The 12,622-nt window shown below is 35.6% G+C and overlaps 1 protein-coding gene across 2 annotated transcripts; it reads right to left on the minus strand.

Annotated features, from left to right (window-relative positions):
* Positions 1-302: 302 nt before the first annotated feature.
* LOC130647259 (uncharacterized) lies at positions 303-4,439 on the minus strand. Of its 2 annotated transcripts, none has more exons than XM_057453048.1 (2): positions 3,117-4,439; positions 303-2,757 (listed from the first exon to the last, which is right to left on the minus strand). In XM_057453048.1, exon 2 carries the CDS (start codon positions 1,397-1,399, stop codon positions 770-772), a length of 630 nt encoding a protein of 209 aa, XP_057309031.1. In that variant the 5' UTR covers positions 1,400-2,757; positions 3,117-4,439; the 3' UTR covers positions 303-769. The 2 variants fall into 2 exon arrangements, with proteins under 2 accessions (XP_057309031.1, XP_057309032.1); XM_057453049.1 differs by having other exon boundaries at positions 303-2,577; positions 3,039-4,439.
* Positions 4,440-12,622: the final 8,183 nt, after the last annotated feature.

Raw genomic sequence — 12,622 nt, forward strand, 5'->3', positions numbered from 1 at the left:
CAAGCCGGTCTACGGAACGCTGGGAAGAGGCTGGATACTAAGAGTAAAAAGCATGGGGAGATAAAACTATTGGCAGAGACTAAGTTGAACTCTATCGTTGACTTGATCTCGAGAGCTGTGGAGAATGGAATCATCAGTGACTATGAATTTAGCTTGATTATGCAGGAGAAACAGAAGTATATGATGCTGAAGGAGCAGATCAGACACCGTGTAAAGAAGATCGTGGACAGTATCAATGAGAAGGAACGTATGCAACTGGTAGCACAGGGAAGACAGGAGGCCAGAGATGAGCTTTTGAAAAAACTACAATCTGTGCAACATGTAAGTGCTATGTAGAACAACCACCTGCCTACTCAGTGTAAGTTTTGTTGGAGGTAGCTTCTGCACAAGATTCCACAAAGCTCTACTAGGCTATGCCAACCACTTCACCTGTATCATCATCGATCGGCAAGTCACCATCGTGTATAATAGTTCGCTGCCTTTGAGCGAGATCTTTCAGAAGGTGCTCGAGATTTTTCTGCCAAGCGATCATAGCGCATGGTTCGCAGAATGGCCCATCAGTTTGTGTAGAAGCGTCCTTACCTTGCGGATGGCTTCGAGGAGTTCAGCTTTCTTCATAGTTGAGTAGTTACGGATCTTTAGTGCTTTTGCTTCCTTTTTCAGTGCCTTAACGTCGTTCATGTTTGTTTCTATGGCTGAATACCAACCCTAGAAATCTTTGTATCCACTACAACTAAACCCGAAGGTTCGCCTGATTGACTGTCGTTTCTTACTCGAGGTCTACAAAGTCAGCGTTGTCAGCTTCATCTTCTGAACAATCTCCTTCATCCACATCGATTATCAGCGTCTGTTTTGGTATGTCGTGAGCCCCAGTGATGATCGCTTGCCAAATCTCGAGGCTCCTTTCTGGGATGGTGTTGGATGAAAGGTATACATCTCTATATGTTATAGCTGCCACCATGGAAAGCCTCTTCCCATCATAAATAGCTGGATCTACTTGCTGTCGGTGCCTGTTGAAGAATGGCGTGGTTATCTTCCTGACTGGCTTACCGTCTCCGTACTTTGTGCTCTGCTGGCAAAAGGTGGGAATTAATCTCTCCTTGATGGGTGAGTTATCCGAGATTTGCTTGATCATGGGGTGCCTGTAGTTCTTGGCGAGCTCACAGATCCGAGCGTCGATCTTTTGCATGCACTTGATATAATCGGTCTGCTTTGGGTTTTCAGGATCGATGATAAAGCACACTTTCCACTTGGCGGTCTCGTTATATTTTTGAATACCATAGCTATTCTGATTGGAGGCCTGGATGCAGAGGGATGTGATCTTGTCATCCAACTCCTTGTATCCCACATAGATGCGCTTGAACTTGATCGTGTTGCTATGGACTGAAAAGTCGACCATCGATGAGATCACGACCTTGTTCACATCAACTTCGGAAGGTTACATGATTTTCGAGTCTACATTGAATAAGATGTTCGTGGTTGGTACTTCGATTCCAGAAAAGTTTAGTGTTTTGTTCATTTTGTCAGACATGTCTCTTTGTTTGTAGAAAAACAAAACCTCAACTAGCATCACATGGACAGCTACCACCATTATACGTGATGTACTCCTGCCAGCAGTGCCAGCAGAGCAGCTTAGCTTTTATGAAGAACCTTCGTCCACAGGAGCATCTGTCATAGGTGTCGAGTACTCGTTTACATTTATCGCATTGTTCCTTCATTGTTTATTTACTCCACAAGAGCTCGAGGTCCGCCTTTTCATCTTCCGAGAAGCACCAGCCTATAACTCTGTCGGGATGCCAGGCCAATGGAAGCAGCTCCCCCTTAATCCTTGCCTTCTCCGCTTTCCGCTGACGATAAGCATCGAGCAATCGAGGATCAGTGCTACTACACATGTCCCGGGTCACGAACCAGTCCGGAACATGTCTGAGCATCCCTGGATACTCCCCAACCGCCATAGTGCACATGCCCCGCATCTTGAACCTGTCAGGAATATACTTGAATAGCGGGGTGTTCTTTTGAACAACCTTGTTGCACATTTCCTGGGTCTTGAATTGGTCCGGAACATACCTTACCACCAGGGGATTCTCTTCAACCAAATTTTTCCATCTTTCTTGTCTCCAACTCATCTTTTTTTATCCCGACCTCGGCAAGGGATCCTTGAGTAAGGGACTTTCCCCTACTCAATTGCGCAATCTCTATTTTTGTTGATGTCAGCATTATTCCCGTTAATCGCTATTGCGCATGCGTTGGATTTTATCAGAATCGGAATTTATCGGATGACGTCGAATTTACCGGTTTTGGGAAGGTGGAGGTAGAGGTGGGGGTAGAGGTGGTGGAAGCGGGCAATGACTTCATTTAGCACCGGGCTAAGTGGTCCCGACACACGACGTACAACATAACTAGCACCCTTCATACTTTATCGATATTAAAAGTCCGACAGACGTTCAGTCATACTTCTCCAACCAAATGGACCCGACAAATGAAACCGCATTATCCGACATCCTCTCTATATAACAAATACATATTTTTTCTGTCGATGGTCATACCAACGTAATATCGCATAATACTGCATAATACCTTTATAATACTCTCTGTCGCTGCGTAACAAATACATATTTTTTCTGTTAATAATCCATACCAACGTAATATCGCATAATACTGCATAATACTGCATAATACTTTCATAATTCATAAAAAGTACATAAATTTTTTGTCGATGGCCATACCAACGTAATATCGCATGACACTGCATAATGCCTTTATAATACTCTCTATCGTTCCATAAAAAATACATATTTTTTCTGTCAATAATCCATAACCAACGTAATATCGCATAATACTGCATAATACTGCATAAGACCTTCATAATTCATAAAAAGTACATAAATTTTCTGTCGATGGCCATACCAACGTAATATCGCATAATACTGCATAATACCTTCATAATACTCTGTCGCTTTATAAAAACTATATATTTTTTCTGTCGATGGCCATAACCAACGTAATATCGCATAATACTGCATAATACTGCATAATACCTTCATAATCCATAAAAGATACATAATTTTTCTGTTGATGGCCATGCCAACGTAATATCACATAATACAGCATAATACCTTCATAATACTCTCAATCGTTCCTTAACAAATTCATATTTTTCTGTCAATAATCCATAACCAACGTAATATCGCATAATATTGCATATTGCCCTTATAATACTCTCTATCGCTACATAACAAATGCATTTTTTTGTAGATAGGCTATAACTAACGTAATATGCCACATTATTCCGCAGTAGAAACAAGTATTCTCCCTGGAAATGACGTATCAAATTTTCTAAAGTAGACCAATTAATGCAAAGTGATCACATATTGAAAAAAACAACAATTGAGGTTGAGTATACATCCATTTACCAATAGAAATGATATTATGAGAAAATACTCTTCTGCGAAATGATACATCAAAAGTCCTACATTAAAAGTCCTCAAGCACGCCAATCAAGAGAAGACTTTATGCTTTAAACTAAACAAACACTGATGTTGGATACACGTCAGTACACAAAGAGACACTATATTTTGGACAAGTACCTTACCGCGATATAAAAAAATGAAAGTTCTAAAGTAGACTAATCAATGTGTAGACTTTACACTGTAATTGAACAAATATTGAGGTTGGATACACATCCATCCACCAATAGAAGTCATATTTGGGCTAAATACCCTCCAAGAAAATGACACATCAAAAGTCCCACAGCAGACCAATTGAAGGAAAAACTATTCACTATAAACCAAACCAACACTGATGTTGGATAACAATCCATTCACAAATAGACACTATACTTTGGACGAATACCCTTCCGCAAAAAGATGAAGCACGCCAATCAAGAGAAGACTTTACGCCTTAAATTAAACATTCAGTGAGGTTGGGTGCACATCTATGCACCAATAGAAACAATATTCTGGACAAATACCCCCTCGCAAATGACACAGTAAAAGTCTTAAGCTGTTAGATTTGAGGAAAGATGTATAGTATGCACTAAAAAGGCGGTTTTGTTCTATACCTATGCGCATGCAATAGAGACGACAGTGATAGCTTGGATAAGACTATTTAAAAAATGACCTAATAGATCTATTCAAATAAAGCCTCCCTAAACCAGTAAGTAAATGGGATATTCCACAATACATGGCTAAAAAACAACCTGGATGAAAGTAAAGGTCGAAATCCTAGCAGAAAAATTAAAAGAAGTCTGTAAATGTGAGACACATCCATACGTCATTTGAGGTAACACTTTTAGAAGTTGAGGTATGTGCAAAATAAAATCTGAGATATTTAAAAGACCAATCAAAGAGAAAATTTTATACTTTACCCTGCACAAACACTTATACTGGAAATACATCCATACACAAATAGAAACAATTTTATGGAGAAATACCCTCCCTGGAAATGACGCATCAACAGTCCTAAAGCAGACCAATCAATGCGAAGGCTTTACAATATAAACCAATCTGGGGGAACACGTTGCACTATAGAGGTATTGAGGTAGGATACAAATCTATCCACTAATAGAACAGATATTTTGACAAAATACCAAAACTGCATTCTGGACAAATATCCTCTCGCGAAAAAACATATTAATCTGACGACAGACGTTATAGTATACACTGACAAGCAGTAGTGCTTTATACCCATTGATTCATCTATAGAAACAATCTCTTGCACAATTACACTTCTCTGAATAGCATGTTAGATGTCCTAAAGCAGTCCAATCAAAGAAAATGGTTGCAACCCCAACGGTTATTTTTATAGTATAAGACCACTGAGGTTGAATACATATCTATACACCAATAGAAAGATATGTTCCCGCAAAATAACATGCATTATGTTATTGTGGAGATCATAACACAGGTCAGTCTAAAAGCAGATGTTATAATAGATGCTAAACAGCAGTTAGTATTCTGTACCCATCGATACAACACCAAAAACAATATTATAGACAAATGCCATCTTGTGAAATGACATATTAAAAGTCTCAAAGCATGTCGATCTTAGGAAAGTCGTCAAACAATACATTGAACAGACAGCAGTGTGCTATACCCACTCATACTTCATTAGAAGCGATTCTATGTTCATTCGAACTGACATTATTAGATCTCCTAAAACATGACAATCTGAGGGAAGACGATATACTATACATTAAACAAGTGGTATTGTTCTATACTCATCCATACACCAAGAGATACGATGTTCTGGACAAATACCTTCTTGCGTAATGACACATCAAAGGTCCGAAACCAGACCAATCAAAGGCAAGGTTTTACACTACACAATATAGAATCTTAGATCCTTTAAAAGAGCAAATAAATTCAGAAGAAAACCATCTTCTGGGCAGTAATAAAGGAGCAATGCTGGACCCATTCATAAGTCAATGAAAAGGAAATTTTGCAAGAATTTTTAGCTCCATTGAAATATTAGATGCCCTAGCAGAACAAGACAAATAAAATATATGTACGATACAGTAGACAAGCAGAGGTGGAATATACCCTTGCATACATCACTAGAAAGATACTTTTAAGAAATATCGCGCGCAAAGAAGATGACGTTCTAGCAGACCATTTGAAGTAAATCTTTACTTTTGCAAAAAGGCAAATCGGATACCCATTCATAGCTACATCACTAAAGAGATATTCTGCGAAAGTAACCAAACGCGGAATAAAGTATTAAATGCTCAAGCACAATAATTTAGTGCCCTAACCTCATAACTTCCCTTGTGTTAGGTTACAAATTATAAAACTTGGTATGGATGATATCTGTCACATGACAATTTAAAATCATGATTCAAATGCTGACTTTGTCAGAATTTCTTTGCTGACGTCCTTCGTTGGTAAAAATCTGATTCTGCGGGGTTTTCCCAAAATTTTCTGATAAAAGCCGCGCACAACCATTTTGAATATACAGAATACGGCTATTATTAAAGAGAAGATGGACAACAGAAGTTTTGCTGTTTAGCTAGCTATTTTCTTGTCACTTGTAACGTTTATAATTATATATAATTTATTATTAGTATATAGATACAAGGCTTTAAAAAAGGGCGTGGATTAAGTTTTCTTTTTAAATTTTAAAATATTTAGATAAACCTTACACTAAATGTACATGATTCTGCATACATAACTTGTGTAATATTTATTATTATTGGTTTTTGTTATTGCGTTTTGATTTACAAAGCACCAACCTTAATAATTAAATATATGGTCTTGATTACTTTTGGATATCTCAACATAAGGAAATACTTTTGTGACGGTTTTTTCATGTGGTAGTTTAAATTAAAAAGATAAATGTTTACCATTCATTTATTTTTTATGTTAAAAAATACTTATTTGAGGAAACTTATTTTTTTTAGGAAATTCTTCGTAAAACATTCACATAACTATTTAAGTAATTTTGTTTAGATAAATGCTGTAATGCCAAAAGGAAAATACTGGGTTAGGCAGCCAATGGTAAGTTTTTATTAAATTTGATTTGAGATTTGAAATTTGATTTGAGGTTTGATTTGAAAAAAATATGAAAGTAATGTTGTGTAGTGGGTTGCACGTACTATTACTTTCAGTTAAAAAGTCCAAAAATTAACGTGACAGAAAATAATTAATTGGATATAACAATTTAATTGCTATGTTGTGCTTTTTTTATGGTTTATAAAGAACAGACAAAAGATATTGCCGACAGAAACGATGGTGAAAGCATTAGAGAACAAAGAATCCTTACAACAAGTGAAGGTTAGTCCGAACATATTAACTGTTTTCATGTTAGAGAAATGCTCGAATGTTCGTTGTTATCAATCTCAAGAAACCCTTTCGTATTAACGAATAAGATTTGTTCCATTTTTATTTATTTTTTCTTTAGTGAAGAAACTCAAAGTCGCGATAACCTAGATTCACAGCAAGCATGACGAATTCACGGTGGTTCTGTTAAATTTAAAATATGAAATTATTGATAGATAGACAATTTGTCAACCAGACCTTAGCTTTTGCAATCTTAAAGTTAAAGTCCAATAGACAAGTAAAAATTAGGACCTAAAAAATATTTTTCCGTCGACTTCCTTTTGAATATTTTTTCATTTTGTGTTGTAGTGTAAAACGTTTGTAATATTTTTTTGCATATTGGGAAAAGCTTCCAAGAGGGAACAAATCCATAGTTCAGCTTGTTTTGATTAACCACACAAAAAGCTTAGGGATGAATTTCCCGTATTTAAAAGCAATCCATACACATTGTTTCAGTAAATTTGGTCTTTGAAAAAAACACGTTTGGGGAGATAATTTACCCGCATTAAGAAGCAATCCATAGAAGCAATCCATGATATTCAGTTCTTTTGGTAAATTCGGTCTTTAGAAAAAACATTTAGGGAGATAATTTACCGGTATTAAGAAGCAATCCATACATATAAAATTCAGTTGTTTTAGTAAATTCGAATTTTGAAAACAGAATTGGGGACACAATTTACCCGTATTACGAAGCAATCCATACACATTAAATTCGGTTTTTTTAGGAAATTCGATCTTTGAAAAAAAACATTTAGGAGACAATTTACCCGTATTAGAAAGCAAACCATACATATAAGATTAGCCTGATATAACAACTTTGACCTTTTGCAAAGAAAACTTAAGAAAGAAATTAATCCATGCAGATGTGATTAGCTCAATTTTGAAAATTAAGCATTTACAAAACTAAGGAGAAAATTTCCAAATCAAGATCCATACACGCGACATTAGCCCGATTTTAGACAGAAGCAATCTATACACATGAAAGCAGCTTATATTTGTAAACTAGGCGATTGCAAAACAGAGAGAGAATTTCCAGATCAAGAAGCCATCCATGTACACCAGGTTAGCCCGCTTGAAATACGTTTTAGATCGATTTCTCTAATTGAACAAGTAATCTACGACACACCAGATTAGCTTTAATTTGTAAGTTGGGCATTTTCAAAAAACAGTACTCTAAGGGTTAAAAAGACATTTTCCACTCGTTTGCCTTGTTTCGTTGACTGAAAGCAAATATTTAGAAGAAAAAGTTCCGAATCGAATACTACACTGTGATATCATTCGTAATGCGCACTCTGTTTGTCTTGTTTCGTTGAATTTAGAGACTGAAAACAAATTTTTCGAAGAAAAAGATCCGAATCGAATACTAGACCATATTATCATTCGTAATGCGCACTTTGTTTAGACTAAAAATTTTTCGTTGATGTTTTTAACTTAAAATATAAGTTAGTTTATTTAGATTTTGACCTGAGCTGTGGCATACGGAAATTTAATACATACAGTTTATATTTTTACTCAATGGTGTTTTAATTAGAATTTAGAAAAAAATAATTTTTTGAGAAAACTAAATTTTTTCACTTCGTATTTAACCGAGGAAGGCGAGTAAAACAATGACAGAAGTTCGTAGACAAGCGTATATTTTAAATTCTACGTAAAATTGCCAAATACTTGCCGTTGATTTAATCAGTTTTCGTTCCCCAGACACGCAATTCTGTGTCGTTTTCTGAAACTATATTCTTTCGATTTGTTCCATTGGTGAATGAAAAACTGCAGATAGAACAAGAAATGTGCTTGGCTCATCAATCTAACTGAACTTTTTGTCTAAAGGATGAAGCTATTCACAAATCGACGTAACCACGCTCGCGAAAAAAGGATGGAATTTAAGTAAAATGCAGTGGTAAACTTATGAGTGTACCCGTGAAAACATCATGAAAAAGCGCGTGTGTTGGTAGAATCTTGATTTTCTGTTCTTGACGTATTCGCTTAAAATGCACGCATGATCATAGAACATATCTAATGGGGCCTCTTCTAGATGTATATAAAAAGAAGCAGGTGCATCTTTTTGGCGTTCAATACTAGGTATGACGTGAAATCCACAGAAGTGGCCATGTATTGGGTAGAACCAAAAGAACACAAACTTCATGTCTTGCTTGCTCACTTGTAGAAATGACTTTTGACAAACTTCAATAGGGACGTCGTCGTATTTGCTTGAGTTGCCGGAGTCGGCAGAAACTTGCCGAATCCTAACTTGCCGAATTTGTTTGCCATAATTTGAAGACTAAAAAACAAAGGCCAAACTCAGCTGGATTGTAAGAACCTTCAAATAACTGCTCTGGTTGTATTTTAAAGGAATGAATTGTTTTCACAAAATATGCAGGGTACAAAGGTAAATTAATCACATCGTTGCGTGGAAGACAATTTAGAGAGTGCTCTGAAGACTTAATAATTACATCTGCAACCTTTTGATAGAATTGTTGCTGGTAACAAAATTCCAGTACAGACGAGCGAGTCCCCCTACCTACTTGACATGCAAATCCCAAATCTATAATAATGTTTACTGCACGGAATGGTATAAGAGTATCAACACAAGAATCGTTGGACAACTGTTTAAAAACGGACGCTATTGCTTTTTTTTTCATTTATGTTGGTATTATCAGATATCAAGCGGCAGTAAAGACCGACGGACATCGATGACAAATGTGTGTGTGATTGCTCCTAATGGAAACATAATGCATCGTCACCTATTCGATTTTTTTCTGAGATCTATTTTTAGTACGTACAATAAGCTACGAAGAGGACGATATAATTTCCTATTATTGTCAGTTTTTGATGTTATAAAGCAACTGCCAAGCCTTCTAAAATGAGAAGAAATAACTTCGTCTGCTTGCAGGATTTCTATTGGTTCTACAAATGCATTCTTGAACCACATTCCATTCTTCCTACCGTCACATGAAAGCACGTTAGGTTTCCCATCATATTCTACGCATGTTTTCCGGAAATCAATATCCATGTGAGACGCTCAACCCAACTACTATGCTATGAATAATGGAACTGACATGAATTTTTCATTTAGAACACGGCGACAATATCGAGCTTCCATTATTTTTATAACACCCCTGAAAGTAATTTTTTCCTTATTCACGGCCCCTGTAAACTCCCAACCTATTTTATAACCAGCGCAAATTTTAGAGGATCAATAATACCAACAGCATATTTAACTTAACATGTAAAAATATATAAAAAAAAACAAAAAGCTTTCAGAAAACAAAGACAGACTTATCAACGTCAACGTTACGAAACTTTCAAAATGGCCGTAATAACATTGCTCTCTGCTTTACACATCCCTATGTCGTGGCTGCAAAATCTCGGATTGGTTTTTCAAAAAAATCAGGCGTTGCAATTGAATGCTACACGCGGGAGAATAAAACAAAGTCGGTAAATATATATCGCATTTGGTATTTTGTGCAGATATAAATATTTCGTGATTAATTAACAGGACGCGCTTTTCGCGGACAAACAGGCAAAATACCGCTATTATTAAAAAGACTAACGATATTATACGTCTATTGGTTTTTCGGTCAGTTGCTCATAAAGTTGATCTTGTTAACTCACCATATGATTTTTTAACAAAATGATCCTAACTTCAATGGAATATCAAATCTACGGAGACTCTTTAAATGAGATAATTTTTATACTTATGCCTTTTTGGAACATCCTTGTTCCATGTAAATATCAGTTTTGACTTTTAATTTGGAATTCTTCCATATCTGTTAAAAAAGTATTTTTTCTTTTTCCTAATGATACGTTATATTACTGACATGCCTTCTACAGAATTTCAGCCTAAGAGCCTTTGCCGATAAAAAGTTATGACCTGTGAAATTTTAACTACAAACAATGGAATAATTTCATCGTAAACCGCTCTAATCTTTAATGTGATATAGCTTCTCTACGGCAGCAGCTTCTTCAGTCGGACAAAAATCATTGGAATATTGAAATTTTTATGCATCTAAGAGATTTATTTGGTTTAAGAACTAATCAAGCTATACTATTGAAATACTGCACCGAAAAAAAGAGATAGAATTTACACTTTTGCATGGTCTGAAATAAAAACACACGCAATGTCTTTGGATTGATTGGCCTGCTTTAGCGCTTTTGATGCGTCATTTTCAGGGAGGACACTTGTTTCTACTGCTGAACGGATAAGTACATAACAGCAAAGCCTGGTAAATTTATAGTATAATGCCTTGCCTCAGATTGGCATTTTTTAGGACTTGTGATATGTAATTTCGCGGGGGGTATTAGTCCAAAATATCTCTTCTATTGGTTATCGATGGGCATAGAACACTACCGCCTGTTCAATATATTGTACAAAAACGTCTCTTTGTTTAGCCTGCAATAGGGCCGTTAATATGTCTTTTTGCAAAAGGCTATTTGAGCGAAATATCACTTCTGTTTGTGTATGGATGTGTATCCAACCCCAAACTTTGTCTACTTCATAAAAACAGCTTTCCGTAAATGGCAGTTATGCGAAATATTGTGGAATATTACGTTGGTTATGGCCGATTGACAGAAAAAATATGTAGTTTTTATGAAGCGACAGAGATTATTATGAAGGTATTATGCAGTATTATGCGATATTACGTTGGTATGGCCATCGACAGAAAAAATATGTATTTTTTATGTAACGACAGAGAGTATTATGAAGGTATTATGCAGTATTATGCGATATTACGTTGGTATGGCCATCAACAGAAAAATTATGTATCTTTTATGGATTATGAAGGTATTATGCAGTATTATGCAGTATTATGCGATATTACGTTGGTTATGGCTTATTAACAGAAAAAATATGTATTTTTTACGTAGCGACAGAGATTATTATGAAGGTATTATGCAGTATTATGCGATATTACGTTGGTATGGCCATCAACAGAAAAATTATGTATCTTTTATGGATTATGAAGGTATTATGCAGTATTATGCGATATTACGTTGGTATGGCCATCAACAGAAAAATTATGTATCTTTTATGGATTATGAAGGTATTATGCATTATTATGCAGTATTATGCGATACTACATTGGTATGGCCATCGAAAGAAAATTTATGTACTTTTTATGAATTATGAAGGTATTATGCAGTATTATGCAGTATTATGCGATATTACGTTGGTTATGGATTATTAACAGAAACAATATGTATTTGTTACGTAGCGACAGAGAGTATTATGAAGGTATTATGCAGTATTATGCGATATTACGTTGGTATGGCCATCGACAGAAAAAATATGTATTTTTTCTTCATAATACAGAGAGTATTATGAAGGTATTATGCAGTATTATGCGATATTACGTTGGTATGGCCATCGACAGAAAAAATATGTATTTTTTATGTAACGACAGAGAGTATTATGAAGGTATTATGCAGTATTATGCGATATTACGTTGGTTATAGATTATTAACAGCAGCGACAGAGAGTATTATGAAGGTATTATGCAGTATTATGCGGTATTACGTTGGTATGGCCATCAACAGAAAAATTATTTTTTTTTTATGGATTATGAAGGTATTATGCAGTATTATGCGATATTACGTTGGTATGGCCATCGACAGAAAATTTATGTATTTTTATGAATTATGAAGGTATTATGCAGTATTATGCAGTATTACGTTGGTTATGGATTATTGACAGAAAAAAAAATTATTTGTTAGGTAGCGACAGAGAGTATTATGAAGGTATTATGCAGTATTATGCGATATTACGTTGGTATGGCCATCGACAGAAAAAATATGTATTTGTTATATAGAGA

Source organism: Hydractinia symbiolongicarpus, chromosome 6, assembly GCF_029227915.1.
Source record: "Hydractinia symbiolongicarpus strain clone_291-10 chromosome 6, HSymV2.1, whole genome shotgun sequence".
NCBI classification, from domain to species: domain Eukaryota; kingdom Metazoa; phylum Cnidaria; class Hydrozoa; order Anthoathecata; family Hydractiniidae; genus Hydractinia; species Hydractinia symbiolongicarpus.

Coding starts and splice junctions, on each gene's coding strand:
- LOC130647259 (XM_057453048.1), bottom strand. CDS start 1,399: ATGGTCGACTTTTCAGTCCATAGCAACACGATCAAGTTCAAGCGCATC.